General features: G+C 43.4%; 1 protein-coding gene across 1 annotated transcript; it reads left to right on the forward strand.

The window, feature by feature from the left end:
* Window positions 1–1,667: 1,667 nt before the first annotated feature.
* akap1b (A kinase (PRKA) anchor protein 1b) lies at window positions 1,668–12,179 on the forward strand (the record flags this gene model as incomplete). The annotated part of the gene is made up of 10 exons (XM_079224445.1): window positions 1,668–3,228; window positions 5,441–5,565; window positions 6,329–6,455; window positions 6,537–6,664; window positions 8,985–9,162; window positions 9,891–10,041; window positions 10,619–10,686; window positions 11,083–11,156; window positions 11,240–11,305; window positions 12,099–12,179. The coding sequence occupies 10 exons, from the start codon at window positions 1,668–1,670 to the stop codon at window positions 12,159–12,161; spliced, it is 2,541 nt and encodes an 846-aa protein (XP_079080571.1). The 3' UTR covers window positions 12,162–12,179.
* Between the last annotated feature and the right edge of the window lie 6,222 nt (window positions 12,180–18,401).

Raw genomic sequence — 18,401 nt, forward strand, 5'->3', positions numbered from 1 at the left:
ATTATTTTGTTCATTGCGAAGATGAACAATAGAACAGTTGCTGTTTCTGAGGAATCTATCAGCTCCTTGGTTCAACCTTTTAGCCACGGCAACTTTCTTTGGTTTGTTAGTTGTTTTGCTAAAGCATTCTGCTGTGGCAGTCGTGCTGCAGACTGAACACAGCCTTAGACTGATTGTAGGAAGTACTGGCTGGGTTAGATTGTCACCACCTTTGCCGTCAGGGAGAGACAAATTTTTTTTATTGTTCGTGGCAGGGTCGCCATCGAGGCTCAATCCAGGCGTTTGTATTTTGTGGATTGCTGCATGTACAGTGGAGCGCATAAAATAAACAGGACCTTTTATGAGAGCAACATTTGGATACATTTTTTTAATAGATGACAGGAAAAGAGGGAATAGAGGACATGCAACAAAGTTTCCTGGTTTGACCAAAACTGGGGATGCCCTGAGTCCTGGTCAGCATCTTTACTCAAAGTCACAGGGAGCCCCGGAGCTGCAGTTCCAAACGGCATTTGAGTTCCAGTATTGTCGTCATGATGGAGGAGAGGGGTTATCGACTCCCAGTAGCCCAAGCAGGACCGCCGTGAGCGGAGGACTTGTTTGACTTCGGTAGTAGTTTGGGGTGCAATGGATCATAAAACTCAATGTTTGGATCAGATCAGGGTCCAGTATCGGATCAGCCCAAAAGAAAAAAGGGGAGGAAATGTAACTTTTAGATCCCTAATCACATTCTTTTTTGCCATTGACACTAATTGAACATTATCAATGATCCATATTAACAGATGCATATCAGTTTGTTGTTTGGTTATAAAAGCTGATCTGCAAGACTAAATATTGGCTGAGGAAAAAATGTATTTCCCACTGTGACGGTTAACGTTAAACTGTCCGTTCCTGTAGTAGCAGCATTGAGTCATGCCATTAAAGCAGTGTATTTCCTGTTGCGCACTCAGAGGCTTCTCCCCCAGAGGTTTTTCTTTTTCAAATAAAGTGTTTCACGAAGAGTCGACAAGTGCTGTTTTTACTCTCCGTATTGAAGGTGCACACGCCTCCTCTGTGTTCAGCGTCTCCTCCTCATCCCTCGGAGTATGCGAGTGTAAACGCACCACAAAGTCCCGTTTGCAGGCCCTCTCTTTCTCAACTGCGGCGTTCTGAGGCAGCAGTCTCCAGCTGCAGTCTGCGGAGGGTTTCCCCACATGGGTTGTGCTCTGACACAGGCAACGGTGACGAGCGCTCTGGCTAAGCTCATCTCCATTAAACGTCTCTGGAGGGATTTCCCAGCTGAGATGGACAGCAAAGCTTTCTAACATCTTTCAGTTTAATTCAATGCATTCATTGTTAAGGATTCTGTTATTCTACAGTATCGTTGTTTGTATACTTCTTCTTTTTTTATTTTTGAATGAGAAGTATTTTTCAAAAGGTTTGCTAGGTTTTAAGCATGTTTGTAATCCATATAAGTAAAAAATATCTGAATACCAATATTTGTGAATACCTTTCACAAATACTAAAATATTCAGGTCCTGCCCACGTGAAAGACTAAAGCTTCACTCTTAAATCAACGGGCAGATACAGACCAGTTTACCCAGATTTGCTATACATTTTATTCATTGTGAAATGTCCCTCACTAATACAAATGTGTGTCTTTCAGACGTAGCTGTTAGTGTCCTGAGGAAATGCCGCTGAGGTTTCGTTCTGTGGTGCCCTACACACTGCCCGGAGTCCTTGCACTGATCGGCTGGTGGTGGTACATCTCGCGGAAGAAAGAGAGGCTCATCAGCCATGACAGCCCAGACGGGGATCCAACAGCTCCGCGTCTTAGAGCATCTCCAGCAGAGGGTAGCAACGGTTTGGTTGAGACTGGCACTGTATCCCCAACAAATGACACAGAAAGCCCCACCCACAGACCTCTAAAGGTCAGTAACCTGATAACAGAACATGATAACCTTTCCCAAATGTATGGCACTGAAGCGGCACCTTCAATGAAACAAAATTCTGAAGAAGCTGCCCCTCACTTTGGCAAAATAGAACAACAAGAAGAAGTCCATAAACCCTCAGTCCCGACTCTGCTATCACCTGGCAAAGAAGACGGTCTGCAGGTGTCACTGAAGGACCACAAAGACCCAGAGAAGAGCTCAACACCTGCCTTGGTAAAAGAGCTGGAGAAACACCTAGTCAAAGATCTGGCCTCTGCTCCAGAAGCCACAGTAGAAGAGGTCATCTTGCCCTGCCAGTCTACCAAAGTAACTAGCTCCTGCCCTACAACAACACACCTTTCTGATGCAGAGAGGCCGGAGCCAGAAGGGGAAGTTGCAAAGCACTACAGCACTATTAATACGCAGGATGAGATGGTTATTTGTGCAGCCAGCCCAGCCAAAGTGCAGAGAGGGATCTCATCAGAGGCAGACTCTCTAGAGACACCCTCTTCAGCACGGGATTTCCACCAACACATTCTAGCCAGCACACCTACCTCCCCGACCCTGACCTCCACAGCCCTGACACCGGTCCTAGACTCCACCGCCCTGTCAGAGACCCAAGAGGGCATTCATGAAGAGGAGCAGGATCTGGAACTATTAGCAGCCGGGCTCATAACTGAGGTCATCTCGGCAGCTACCCAGGAGATCCTTGGTGTCACCAGCGGCCAAGTGACAGAGCCCAGATGCAGTAGCAACACTCCACTTGTTAGCGGCAGACTGTGCTCCCAACAGGAGCCAATAGCAGCAGCAGCAGCAGCGCAGCACCACCACCTACTGACTTGCTCCTCTCAGATGGGCAATGAGTCTAGAGAGCAAGGGATGCCTAACGGATGCTCCTCGGCTCCAGTATGGGAGCCGATTGAGGTCAGTCACAGGGTTCATCAGACAAACCTTGCACAGAGAAGCCATTGGTTAACACCCTCGCATCAAGAAGCACAAAGTACCCTTTTGCTAAACTTGAAACTGAAAGAGGGCGAAGCAGCAGCGCTGGCCGACGACTCGGCCTGCAGTACATGCCACTCTGAGGACGGCATCAGCAACGAGGACCTCCAGAGCAGCACGTTTGAAAACCAAATAGATCTGATCCAGGTTACAGACTTGTCGGCAAAAGAAGCCACGCGGCCTCAATCACGGGAGACTGCCACGGCGGCAACTGAAGTAAACTCACTGGAGGCTGTGTCCGAGATAAAGAGGCTTAATGGAATGGGCCTCAGGAATGGAGCTCACGGGACATGTGAGGTGGAGACGGACCAGTCTGGAGGTGAGGCATCAATCTGTTGATTCTGAGTACAGCAACACTCCTACTGTATTTACTTAGGCCGATACTGATATTTGAGCATTTCAAATTTGGATAATGAGATATCGTCCAAGAGTTAACTCTTAGATTGTCTATGCCTATGATTGGAATCATCGGCCCCCACATTGAATTTGTCTAACAAAGTCTTAATCCTGCTTTAGGAACTTAAGTAGCCCTGCATCCTGAGAGCGCAGAGCTCTATTGGGTTAATATGGTACAATGAACTCTAAGTAGAGGTGCAACGGATCAAAGGGTCACGGTTTGGATCTTATCACGGTTTTCAGTCTCGGACCTGATCGGCACAAAAGAAAAAATTGAGAAAAATATAACTTTACGGGATGTACCGTTCTGTTTTTTCCCCTGATCATACCAACTTCAGATCATTAATGAGCCACATCGGCTGATACAGATCGTTCTTGTTGGAGCAACTATTTTCTTCACCATTGTCCCAAAAATAATTTCAACTGCTCGAAAGTCGGTGTAAGCTATATATTTATCATTTTAATTTGTTATAGCCAGCTATAGTGGTTATTGGAAAAAAAAACACAATTCAAATGATTCTGAAAGATAAGTTTGTCTTTTAATTGCTTAAAAAAAATCTTGGAATTAGTAGAACCTAGATATACGGGAACACACACTAGCGGTGAAGAAAAAAAAAATCTATTCTTGGATGTATCGCGATTGACTGTTGAGCGATTATGACTCACTCGATGCAGGAAATTAAAAACTAAATTCTGTAACAATTCGGTGACACCGGGCTGTCCGTTCATTACCGCTGCCCCTGAACGCATCAGACGTGAAACACGTGTGTCTTGTTTACCTTCTAAGCTAGGCTAAATACTAGCAGAGTTTTGGTGAGGGTGGCTGCCGGTCAGGCCCCTGATACTGCATGGAAGTAGGGCTTTGCAGTATGGCCAATAATTCATATCACGGTATTTTGTAAGATTCTGACGGTTTCACAGTATATCACGGTGTATATTTTTAAACACATTGATTCCATTAACAGCACCAGTCAAGTAGACAGCAGTACTGTCAGCGAGCCGTCCATAGCTGAACAACAGCAGGCAGCAACATTGACTTTTTACAGTTTAATACTGGGAGCGCAGTGGAGCTACTTACCTGTCAGTGTAACTGGGCTCAGTCATGGTTCACACGCCGAATTGCATTCTGGGTAGATTTCGCGCAACAAAAAAAACAGGAAGAGACAGACCGGAAGACAAACAGCTGTTCGCCGCCCAACTTTCCAGCATGCACTTTGAGTGAACCGAGTTACCCTGACTAGGAAAATGGTGAAGTGAATCACAAAGTAGATTTAAAAAAAAAAGAAGTTTGCCACAGATTTGCGTCGCTACTCGGTCATTGAGAATCAGAACTCTTGTGCTATGTTGCACACTTTGAACCCAGATACAACATTCACCTCTATGTTTTTATGGACACAGATACTCTACAACCAACCCAAAGCTAGTCATGGAGTCACTGAGGAAAGTACTAGAGCTGAATGCTCATTACCTGTAACAGGAGAATTTGTTTGAAGAGAAGTCTATATTACTTATTAGTGAATAACAGCAGCTTATGTCACATGATTCAGAACATGCTGAATTTACCATTAGGATGCTGCTACAAGCCCCATTTTATTTGACTTTGCAATGCTGGAAATTTAGCATTCCAGTTGACACTTCTCTTCCATTTGTTACTAATATTGAATTAATAAAAGATAAAGTAAATTAATCCGTTTTTTTAAAAGTATGAATCAAATATTCTGTGTTTTTAAGAATTGCAGATAGTCAGTGATACAAAGTAAATCAATAAATGTATTTTTCACCTGCATGCTGGGTAAAGCTCTCCCACGATCACACCAAGAAGAAACTCGGTCTTGTGAGGTTAGTGTAGCTTGCAGTACACTAACCTCACAGCCAAAGTTAATGCAGGGGAGACTTACTGGGAAAGTGGCCGCATGCGTGGTAGTTTTACGATTAAGAGTACATGTATTAATACCGGTGCATCCCTAGTCTAAAGCAATTGTTAGGAGGAGAAAAGCTCTAACGTGTGACGTAGATGTTGTTCTTTCAGGTATCTCAGCTAAAGCTACGGTTTATGTTAATGTTGCACTAGACGCTCTGTAGGAAACGTCGAATGTGGCTGTAAATATTAACGGCGCTAATGGTTTTGTGTCTAGGATCTGATGTGAACAGTATGGACTCGGTGGACAGCGGCTGCACTATGGGTGCCAGGGAAGGCCAGAGCAACCATGCTGCCTCCTCGAGCGCCGAGCTCATCATCTGGGAGATCGAGGTGCCGAAGGTGAGTCGCTACTACAAAGAGCACGAGAAGTGAAACCAGAACTTATCAGTGTGACGGGTCTACCCTTCTCCCGCCATGCAGCTTTTCACCTTAGAAGTCCTCTCACTGTGAAATGGAACCAAGCAGCTCCCTCTGTACCAGTGTCGATGGAAGGTTTTCAAGTGGACAAAGACTGCATTTTGACTGAGTTTAGACTCATCATCTGGGCTCCATTAACTAGAACTGCACTTCTTTCTTCCTTTTGTAATGTTTACTAAATGGTACATTGACCAGCTGTTTAAGGAAATTAGCCGGTTTTCAAATGAAATCGTATATATGTATGTTTTTATTGTGAAGAAGTATGTCTTCATTGTGAACCAGTGCATTTGTGGCTGAGTAGCACAGGCCGTTTAGAGGAGTCGTCTGTTTTCCCATTGAGACTAGTTGGTTTGGTCAGATGAATAATTTAGACGCCAGCCTCATTCTTTTTAATAACACGGTGGGCTAGAATCTGTCTCTGTAAAGTCCTTCATGCGTATGCTGACTCTTGATAAGAATATACCTGGGAAAAATAGTTTTCCACAGCTGACAGCATTAAAGGTCTGTAGAGCTGAGTGCATTCACACAGACTCCCAGAGTAACGTAAATGTTTTCCTCGTAAACGCAGGAATTTTCTCTTCAGGCTTGGGTTACATTCTTATAAAATTTTAACATTACAGTTTTGTATGAATAACGTGTTTTACTTTTTTTTTTTTTTTTTTAACACGTTGTCTTCCCGTACCAGCATCTTGTCGGGCGGTTAATAGGGAAGCAGGGACGATACGTGAGCTTCCTGAAGCAGAACTCGGGCGCAAAGATCTACATCTCCACCCTGCCTTATACACAGGAGTTCCAGATCTGCCACATAGAGGGTGAGTTGGGGGGAGGGGGGGCACCATTGGACTTCAAGTCTTACATCAGTGCTGTTCTGAACCTCTTGTGTTTCTCTGCAGGTACGCAGCAGCAGGTTGACAAAGCCCTGTCCTTGATTGGGAAGAAGTTTAAAGATCTGGACATGACCAACCTATATGCACCGGCGCCGCCCCCACTGACATTGCCATCACTTCCCATGACCTCCTGGGTAAGGGTGGGCTCTCTGGATGCTCTGTGCCTCCATTACTGAAGTGTACATATTTGTAGCCGCTATAATATATTGGCAGAAGAGTGGGGCTGAAACTGAGAGCATATGTCAACTCCAAAAAAGTTGGACTTTATCACGTACTTGTTTCTTAGCATTTATTTGTCCTTCTGCAGAGTGAACTTGTCAAACGTGATAAGAAGCTATGAGCAATTTGGTGGGCAGTGTTTAACTATGGCTTTAATTCCTCAACTTCCATACTGGTCTCTGTAGTGTGGTAGTTAGGCTTATGACGACTGGCTTTTGGTGTATCCACGGTTGAAGGGTGATCGACTGGTGGTTTAGCTTACACGGCGTCGGAAATACACGAGGGCAAAACTGCCCCTAAGAAATATAAGTTTGCCCCTGATATCACTAGGAGTGAGGCAAAAAATGCCCTTTTGGCAGGCAACAACATTTAATGTTCACAGCTTGAAGCGGAAGGAGCAGCGGACCGAGCTACTTGTGTCTCATGGTGACTCACTTGACTCATGGTGTACAAGAAATTACATCGCCAAAATGCATGCTGGGTAAATGACACCGCCCACACAGGAAGACTTTTCTTGTGCAGGAAGAAGTCTTTTCCTGTGCAGCAAAGTGGGCGGGCTTTACCCATCATGCATTTTGGTGATGTCATTTTTTTTTTTCAAACCATGAGTCAACTTCTATCCGTGAGACGTAAGTAGCTCAGACCACAGATACACATCTGTGACTGTAAACATTAACTGTTGCTGCCGGCCGAAGAATGACAAAAGTCGTTACGGCCGCGCATGCGCCCCTAGTATCAAGGGATTCCCCTGGGTCCTAAATCCCGCCAGTTTAGCTCCCTATGTACCAATCAAAACAGCTGCTAGCCAGTTGCGAGCGAGTGGTGAATAACGATGGCGGTCCTTTTCGGCGTCAATAAATTAATGTGTTTATTTGGAAAAATATACCGTGAAACCGCCAGAATCTTACAAAGTGTGTGTGTGTGTGTGTGTGTGTGTGTCTCTGTAGCTCAGCGCTCACCTGTGTGCGCACACGTGTCTGTGCGCATCAGGGCGGAGCTCCGCCGTGCGCGATACCGAGAGCAGTGAAGAGTTGTAAACGTGCGACCATAGAGAGACAGAAATGACATGCCGTCATGTAGATAAGATCAATAACATAAGGCTGTTTAGTTTGTTTAATAACAGAACAAGGTTCTTTGGGAAAGGGAACCTTAAATTACTAATGTAAAAAAAAATGTAAGGGTGGCCGAGGGTGCCCCCCTAATATAATGGTAGGGGAAACACTGTGAGCCTAAATAAGTATATTCATTATTTTGAACAAAGGTTAAATGTTGTTTCAAAAAATGCCCCCATTTTCTTCTTTAAATGCCCCTGGATTTCAGACAGTGGGGCCAAAATTGCCCCCTAAAAAATGTGTAAATTTCTTACCCTGAGCTTCCACCCCTTACAATCAGAACTAAGATGTTCTCAAAACAATCTCTAGGCTGGTTCAGAGATGTTTCTAGTGAGTTGCATGTCTCTCCGCTCGCTGAGCCCCAAATCAGCACCAGTGAATCTCGACTCCTTTATTACCAACCAGTTCGCCGTCTCTTACACGGATCGGACGCCCTCACCTCTGTTCTCCGTATGCCTGCTCACCAAAACATGGGACGAGACGTCCACGTTGTGGATAGACCTGCCTGTACTGAAAGTATTTCCACTTTTACATTCAAAGCTTTGTGGTTGTCAATGTTCTGACTGAAGCTTTGAGCTCTTCAGTACAGTGAAAGTCCACTGGAATCCATGCGGTTTAGGTCTGATGCTGCGTGAAATAAAAAGTTAATATTTCATAAATTAGTTCACATAGTTAATATGTCCATTACTTGTCTTCCTCCCAAACAAGCGACATAAAACAATTTGATTATGGGATTCAACAGAAAGCTGATTTGCTGTGTGAACACATTCCTAGTCCCAGTAAGCCGTCGGTAGACCAGAACAGGAGTCTGCTCCAGGGTCGTGGGGAGAAGAGTCGGTCCGAAGGCTCATCAGACACAGACACAGGGCACATGGGCTTCTGCTCATATAAGGCAGGACTGTCCAACCAATGAGCATAAAACACCAAGCTACACCCTACAAGGTGTTCTGCCTGCTGTGCTTTATGGGATAACGTCACATTTCACTGTGGCAAAAGTTCTGCTGGTTCTCTGCACTGCACTGGTCTCATTTAATATTAATTAATGCAGTATTATATTTGTTGTGATGACGTGTAGACTGGATCCTGCAGAAGTAACCCCTCCTCGTGTCCGTTGCATCCTCAGCTCCTGCTCCCCAGTGGAGTGACCGTCGAAGTGATCGTGGTGAACATCGTGTCAGCCGGTCACGTCTTTGTCCAGCAGCACACCCATCCCACCTACCACGCTCTGCGGAGCCTCGACCAGCAGATGTTCCTCTGCTACTCGCAGCCGGGCACGCCTGCCCTGCCCTCGCCCGCCGAAGGTAACCATGGCCACACGCATGACACACACATGACACAGACTGAAACTCAGTGATCGCTGGGGAGACATAGTGCAGGAGCTCTTGCCAACCATCCTCGGCTTGTTGGGAAAAAAGATGCCAGAAGTGAAATCTGGAAGTACTTTGGCCGTCCGCACCTTTCAGGCTCAAACACAAATGCTCATACTTATGGAAAGATTGATGTAGTCATCTGGTCGGATACGGACAAGAGGCCTACATAGCCATATATAATCAATGCAGGGTAGGAAATTTACATATTTTTTTTTAGGGGGCAATTTTTGCCCCCACCGACAGTAGGCAATAGTCCACAGATTCAAAGTGTTTTCTTAGATTTCTTGAACAAACAGAAAACATAAATCAGACAATCATATTCAATTGTATTATTTCTTTGTGGTAATTCATTCATTGTTATTACATTTACCAGTATTGTATCATATTTGTGGTATTGAATTCTGGTATCGAAATCATAATTTAGTCCTAACTAACCCCACAGCCGTATCCACTCTATCCACACTACAGCGACAAAGGAACATTTGTCTTCAGTGTGAATATTCTAACAGTCTACCAAAACAAACTTATGTAGAAAAGGAATGTACAAAATCATCCCAGTTTGAATCATAATCCCAGTGAAACCTTTACTCATTCTAAGATGGTGTACCTCTGTTGAAGTCGACAGGGTTTTTTATAATGTGTCTGTGTTTGTCGTCCAGTTGGTGTGATCTGTGCAGCTCCTGCGGCGGAGGAAGCCTGGTGGAGAGCTCAGGTCATCACCTTCTATAAAGAAACGAATGAGGTGGAGATCCGATACGTTGACTACGGCGGCTACGACCGAGTTAAGATCGACTCGCTGCGGCAAATACGGTGCGTGTCTGTGTGGCCGTTTAGAATGTTTCCTTCTGCTGTGTACAGTCTCTGTGGGGAAAGTTTTCCTAATTCTTCCACCTGGGGGCATCCTCTGGAATTCAGAATCGTTCTGGACTTTTATGTTTTAAATAAATATGACTATGAATTTAGTGTCAGTCCAGGACCAAATATAATCTTGGTCTAGGTAGCCGCTGTGCGTCTATATTCACACAAATGCATTTCTCATTTTTATTTTCCTTTTTTTTTTTTTTCTTCCTTTCTTCACTCACTTAAAACGTGAAAGAGATGTAAAGAGAAGTTTGAGACCCGGGGTTGTTGGTTTCTTCTACATTTCTCCTCCAGAGTTTTGAATCCAATTCACTATCTGAAATGTAAAATGTGATTGTTGCAGCATTGATCAGTGCACCGTCCCACTACTGCCACCATCAGGGGGGAAGTTTCAGTTGTACTTGTGTCGTTGCCCTGACCCACAGAAGTGTGGTGCAGCGACACTGTCGCGCTGGTGAAGGCCGAAGCAGTCGTTCTGGTGGTTCATCAAAGTGTCTTTAACTGATTCCTCGGTTTTATTTTCCAGGTCTGATTTTGTAACCCTACCGTTTCAAGGGGCTGAGGTATTGCTTGACAACATCGCCCCACTTCCAGGTACAACATTGTTTAATGCATAATTTTCAAGCTTACTGCCACAACACCATTTTTCCAGCAGTGCCAGTAGTTATAGCAGCGTTCTTACGGTCATGGAAAAGTCATGGAATTTTAAAATGGCCTGGAAAAGTCCTTGAAAAAATGTAAGTTTTGGAAAAGTCATGGAAATGTGTTATGTTCATGACGTTCATTTACGCTGAGTTTGAAATAATTAATATGCTTTTGAAAGAAAGACGCTCAAAATATAAGCAGACATAAATGTTTATTCTTTCAATCAAACTATCGTCTCTCGAAGTCCTGGAAATCCATTGGTCAAGATGTGTATGAACCCCAGAGTATAGCTGGAACTATTGATCTCTGTGGTTGTTCTCACGTGTTTCAAATGCCCGCCATCAGGAGAAGATCGCTTTTCACCAGAGGCTACAGCCGCGTTGGAGGAAATGACCAGAGGAGTGGCATTGCTTGCACAGGTTAGACCTCCTTCCTCACTGGACTGAACTCAGGGAGTCAGCTCCATTTGAATGACACTCTGTTTGTCTGTCTCTCTGTGAAGGTCTCAAACTACGACAACAACACAGGCCTCCCTCTGGTCCACCTGTGGAACATGGTCGGAGAAGAGGTACGATCCCCCGACACACCCGTCTGTGACATGCACTTCACTGTTATACACAAATGTCCAATAGCTGTACATTTTTAAAACTTGGTATCATATTTACGCTATGCTACAAACGGCAGCAGCGTGACGAGGAGCGTCTATGCTGAGCGCTGCACGTTTTTTTTTCTTCTTTTCATGTCCAACTTTAGGTAAACGCTGTACTTGTTTCTTGTTTTTTGCCCCGCCGTCCAATCACAATGGAGGAGGGATAGCTCATCTCAGAGATGCGATCAGATATGGTTCATTAGGGCAGTGGTTCTTGACCTTTTTCCAGACAAGTAACCCCTTTTTTTTTTTTTTTTAAGGCTGTAATACACAGTGCTGTGCCATCAGTATGTGATTTTTTTTTTTTTTATAGAATATATACAAATCAGTTTATGAACTTACACTTATATTTTATTGAATATTTATTAAATAGCTATTTCTAAAGGATTTTTTTTTTCAATGGATGCTTATTTTAAATATATTTCTAGAAGAAATCTCGCGTACCCCCCATGAGTGCCTTCAGGTACCCCATTTGAGAACCACTGCATGTTGTGGTCTTCTGGTGTATGTTATGCTGTAGTTTTCACTGTGGACTCTATTGCGGCCTCATGTCTGGAACACTGCAACAAGGCACCTGCAACAAATACATGATGGCAGTGTTTCTGTTGGAGAGCGAGTCAAAGCTGTGTGTGTGTGTGTGTGACATGTGAGTATGACTCTAATTTGTGCTGCCATCGTTTGAATAATTCCAATGTTTCGCTTCTCATTTCAGGTGACTTCAGTGAACCGTACGCTAGCAGAGAGGAGCCTGGGTGTTTGGGTGGAGGCATTTTGAACTCCTACATGCTCTGAGCTCCGCCCCCCGCCCCCTTCCCCATTCTCTTGTGAACAGCCGCCTTGGCCCCGGGTGATTCTGAGGTCGCAGCCCCATCAGACACACCGGTGGATCTAAGAAGATTGTTTTGTTTTTTCTTTCATCGCTCTTTTGTTTTTTGACCCTCGCCATTTCTTTCAAAAGAAATTAAATAATTTGCAGGCATAATCTACAAGAACAGCACTGCTTCAAAATGAGACGACCTCCCCTCTTGTTCTTGTACACAAAAAGAACCGGTACTTGTTTAAAAAAAAAAAATGTAAAGGAAAAAAACACTTTAAAATCTATATTGTAACTAAATAAAGATTCAACCAATATTTTTTCCTCCCACATCCCAACTTAATTTTTGCTCTGGGCCTTCGCTCACTGACTGGATCATCCTGCTGTATGGAAGGACAAACGCTTTTTGTTTTTGTTTCATTGACTACATTTCAAAGAAGATTTTTCTGCTGTTTTGGGGTTCTTGTCTGGATAGAATGTGGGGGATGGGCTGTAGAGACTGATGAGGGCAGCGTGGCAAAGGGGAGGCTCCAGCTGTGTGGCATAGAGACCTGGCCTGCTCTGGGGTGTCCCTCCAGAGCTGCTGCTCCTCCACCAGGACAGAGCTGCTTCCTGTTGCTCTACCTTTATCCACCAACTTGCAATGCGTTTTAGAGGAGCCAGCAATTTCAACCTACCAGACATGAAGCAGTTGGAACAGTTTTTCATATTGGAGCGCCATGTTTCATTTCATTCGGTCAATATTTCTATGGTGCATTTTTCAGACTGTGTCCGCGAGGCAACATTCCATCTGGTGATGCCGTTTGTTCAAGACGGACAGAACTGTAAAGATCCACTCCAAATCCCCAAATGACCTGTTCCCACAGTTAAGAGAAATAATAATCACAAGACAATTTTGTACTGCGGGAACTCCTTGGAAAATTGTGCTCATTAACGACACCATAGCCGAGTTGACATTTATTTATTTGTATCTATCAAAACTCTAACAAAAGCGAAAACATTTCAATCTGAAGGCAAGCGGTGGTCTGTGTTGACTCATTTTCACATGTTGGCCAATCCACTGAACGTCTCATGGGGTCCTCTGGTTTAACAATTCCAAAGAAATGGGTTTTGTGAGAGTTTCAGTGTGCTGCTCTTTCAAAGACTTAATTCCCGCTGACATGGGGAGAACCAGTACACCAGTGTGTGAGCTGTTGGTCTGGATCCTGTTGGAGTCCTTACTGCGCATGGTAAACCCGCCTGCTGTCATCACAGGCAGCAGGGCCTTGTTCTTCACGTGGATGCGACAATATGGATCCATTGTCATAGCAACAAGTTCTCAACCCAAACCTGAAATGCTGACAATTCAGATTTTAGGGGCTAATTCCGTTTACACCGGCTATCTTTTGAGACGTGTGGCTTCACTGGGCCTGACACTGGTGGTGCTGGATGACTGCAGTATTTAAAGAACCTCAGCAGTGCAATGAGTGGAACACGTCGCATACAAAACGGTTACTGGCGTGTGGAGAGGTGGTTATTTAGGCAGCAAAATACATGTTTTTTGTAGAAATGCCCAATTTGAAGAACACAATTGAAATATGAAAAGTAAGGATATAAATAAGCGTTGCAATTATGTTTGCTTTAAACATTATCTCCCAAGATGAACAAAATGTAATATGTGATGCACATGAACAGTAAAAAGTACTAATGGCTCATCAGGTCGCTCACCAGAAGGCTGCATTTATAATTGACTGGGAGCCAGTTAACTGTGTGGTTATATTTAGCTAATACATATACCTCATGTTAATGTGAGCTAAAGTGATGACATAAGGGTGTAACTGCAGCCACACAGGCTCTTGAGTGTGATCCTCTACTGTTTGTTAGAAGCCCTGTTTCTACTGACCACTAGAAACACGTGTTGCTCGTGTTGCTTTACTGGAGCCTTTCATCATCACGGCAGGGTGCTGTACGAGGCATGAGGTCTTTCCCTGTGATCCGATTGGTTAGGAGGAGGGCAGTTGACTGGTTGCGATTTGGTCTCATATGTTACCATAGTAATCTCCCTCTGGTGATAATTCTGACTTTATGAAACTAAGTGAGCGTGGTCTCCTCCAGCAGTCCTTGTAATGTTGCTTCATGAAACGGGCCTCCGGAAGAACGAGGTCCTCCCACGTGTTTCTCTTCAGTCTGCAGCGGAATGCGTCTCTTGCTCCTGTGATAGATCTTAATTTAGTTTTCAGGCATTGAATCCTAATATTCATCCAGTGTCACGCCGTCAGACCGTCCCTGTTCGCACTTCGCTGATCGACTCAAACGAAACCTGTGAGGGATTAATTTCCAAGATGACTATTTTTTTTTTTTTTTATTGAGTCTCTTCACTGAAATCTGTTACCCGAGCAATAAGGCAGCTTTATTTTCAAATTGAAGGACAGGATGTAGAAAAGGAGGCGGGCTTTAAGTGGTCCATATAACACTACTACGAGCAGAAAGCATAACATAACACATGTTAACAGCGCTTTAGAAACTCAATAATACATCATGTCGATAATGTATCTCAGGAATGGTTGACTGGCTGGTTGGTTCAGGGCTCAACATGCCTGAGGGCAGCTGGAGGAGGAAAGGCCATGCTTGTGCTTGATCAGAGAGAATTCCGATGTAGGAAATTAGGCATTTTGACGAATAACCTGGAAGACATTTCTGAGTTCTTAAAGGTGTTCATGAATTGGTGCTGGAATCGGAGCAGTAGCCATATTGTCTGTTGTTGGCTCGTGTGCAAACGTCCTCTCTGTCTCACATGAACTGTCTGATCCTGCCCGTCCCCCTTTTTGAAATCCAGATCAATAACCCTCACCAAAACATAATTTTAATCGAACTAGAGTTTTGTTCATTTCTCTGTAAATAAGATATTTGACTGTACTTTTCTATAACACTGGAGAGAAAGAGGTATAAAGGGAACATTATTGGTATTACTTTTTTCCTGTTTGGTTTGTTCTGGTTCATCCTGCCTCCCCTTTTTCAATCAATGTTCTCAAGCTGTGAGAAAAGTGTTTGCATAGCTAGACAAGTCATCATTTGATTATTTAAATGAGTGTTAAGGTCGTGTGCCCAAAAGCATTTAACATGTACAGACCAGTTTTGCTAGGCTCATCTTAAGTTTGATTTGTTGATTGTACAGATCTATTAAGGGAAAAAAATAAAGTTATTGAAAGTGTGTGTATGGTACTTTTTTCCCCCACATGTTGGTTAAAATGAAAGGTTTCATGGGAAGTCTTGGTCACTTAGTTTTGTAAGCCAATGGACAATTAGGAACTGTTTTTTAGTGGTCAGAGGCATCAGGTCCACCACCGTACCTCAGGAACACCTGGAGGGAATGTCTTCAAGTTAAGAAAACATCCACTTGGACTGAGGGATGAAATGATGATATGGGCTGCAGTCGAATAGTCCTTTTTGGTTAGGGAAGTTCCTAACTGAGTGAAATGAAGTGGCCGGATAAGTCGAATTCTCTATACGCAACGGAAAAGAGCTTCAATGCTTCCTAACTTAGCTCCTTTAGCATAGAAACCACTGGACCTGCCTTTACGAAAGGAAAGGAGATAATGCCGACCAACAATTCCTTGCGGCAGCAACATTTAAAGTGACATCATTCGGCCGTTCACGAGAACAAACAATCATGAAGACAAATGCAGATCATGTAAATAATCATTAGCATAACTTGGAAATACTTTCAATAATCTGTTAAGCCAGCTGGCAAACTACAAAAGTTACATTGCTATACTGAAAACGGCTGTAAAGTGATAGTCTCTCTGGTGCAGCTTCAGCCCTCACGCTTTCATTAAAGCTTCTGTAGCTGAAGTCAAATAAGAGTTAAACTGGACGAGCTCTTCAGTCAGTCATGTTTCTGATTATCTTTTGAATCAACTACTCTGTGGCTCGTGCTAGCCCTTCTTTCCACATTGAGTTTGCCTTTCATAATGGTTTGAATGTTTCATTACAATTTAATTCATATTAGACAGGAAAAGAAGTGGCTTTTTATTATGAAACATGAATGGAGTATTGAGTTAAAATACATAACTCGTCATGTATTCAATTGTGTACAGTCAGAGCCTTAAGTATTTGGACTGTGACTTATTTTCCTCTTTACACAGATTTTAAAAGGATAATATTTGGTTGAAGTGTAGACTTTCAGCTTTAATTCAAATGATATAACAAAACTATCATTTTTACACGGTCGCCCACATTATCAGATGCTCAAAAGTCACTGGACAATTGTCTTACAAATGGTTCGATAGCCAGGTGTGGTCTGTTCCCTCGTTATTTCATAACAAATTAAGCAGATAAAAAGGTCTGAAGAGGATTCAAAATGTTGAATTTGGAGGCCATTAAAAGGCTGACACTACACAAACATATCAGGTAGATAGCAGAAACATCAGGATTGACCAAATCAACAGTTTGATATATTCTAAAAATAAGGAATGTGCTGGTAAACTCACCAACACTAAAAGGCCCAGAAGACCACGGAGGACATGTCAAGTAGATGTAGCAGAATTGTTTCCTTGGTGAAGAAAAACCTTCATAACATGAATCCTGAGGTCAAGAATACTCTGGAGGAGGTAGGCGTGTCTTTGTCAAAGTCTACAATCAAGAGATGCCTTCATGAATCTGAATACAGAAGGTTTAAACAAGGTGCAAACCCCTGGGAACACTGAAGACTGAAGGCCAGATTTTGCTAGAAAACATCTAAAAAAAAAAAAGCCTGATCATGTTTAGATGAAGGTTCTTTGGAAGATGAAACCAAGACTAACTTGTACCAGGATGATGAGAAGAGGAAAGTGTAGAGCAGGAAAGGAACGGCTCCTGATCCGATGCAAACCACATCACCTGCTTAACATGGTGCTGTGGCATGGGCTGGTATGACTGCCAATGGAACTGGGTCACTGGTGTTCATTGATGATGTCTCAGCTGATAGAAGTAGCAGGATGAGTTTAGGGCTTTACTATCTGAACAGATTCAGCCAATTGCTGCAAAACTGATTGGACGGCGCGAAGAAATGGAACATTCTTCAATGTTAAAGGAGCCTCGTCCAATACCTGGGCGACTGTGGTGCTTTTCCCTCTGGATTGATCTGGTTGACGCTCTTGCGTCGCCTCCGTTACCTTGCATTCCTTTGCTTCGGTTCAATGATCCACGGACAGGTTGTATGGTATAAGATGAGTGTATTCTCTTCCAGCCGTGGTAGAACATGAATATGGTCCCTAGATGCCCACAATTGACCGCGCAAGCGATCAAAACCCTTTGCCCTTTCCGGGGTCCAACACCTGCCGTCAATCATGCTCCGATTGATTATATAGCCAATCCGAGGAATACAGAACGGCACCACCCAGTGCACATACTTAGTAACAAAGTTTGATCCCATTTGGCTCCTACAGGCCAAGTCAGTCACCTGATCTCAACCCAAGTGAGTTCATTTCCTTCAGATAGAACTGAAGGCAGAAAGACCCACAAACAAGCAGCACCTGAAGGAGGCTGCAGTAAAGGCCTGCAAAGCATCTCAAGGGAGGAGACTCAGCGTTTGATGACTATGGGTGGAAGACTTTGGGCAATCATTGACTGCAAAGGATTTTTTCCCAAGTATTAAACGTGATCATGCTATTTACTATTATGTTAGTTTGGGGAGATTGAATGCACTTAGTACAGTATACTTTTTTTTTTTTTGCATCATTGTTAAATTTACTCAGCCTTACTTTATTTGTTCTGGTGGTTTGACTTTTACAACGGACGTTAAATTCATTTATATTTTATTTAGAAATTCTGTGTGATTCATTTGACAACCAGTCGCCATTTACAGTCTTTCCTGGATTTTTCAAAACTTCACTTATTCCTGATTCGCATTGCGTTACAGTATGTTACATGTTTTTATTCTCCACTGCTGCTTGTACACACAAAACTATCTTGTCCCCTGAAAATATGGAGGACCGTGTGAAAATGGCTGTAATTCCTAAACAGTTAAAGCCATATTTGTGTTTTATATATTGAAATAAAGTGTAAGATCTACACGTCAACCACATATTGACTGTGTTATTTAAAATCCATTGAACTCGTGGAAATAGGCAAAATTACAAAATTGTATCACAGTTCAAAGACTTATGGCCCTGACTGTATCGTGTGTACATACATACAAACACATTTCAGAACATGTTCTTGCATGTGTGACAGGGCATCTCC

Source organism: Taurulus bubalis, assembly GCF_910589615.1.
Source record: "Taurulus bubalis genome assembly, chromosome: 10".
Classification (NCBI taxonomy): Eukaryota; Metazoa; Chordata; class Actinopteri; order Perciformes; family Cottidae; genus Taurulus; species Taurulus bubalis.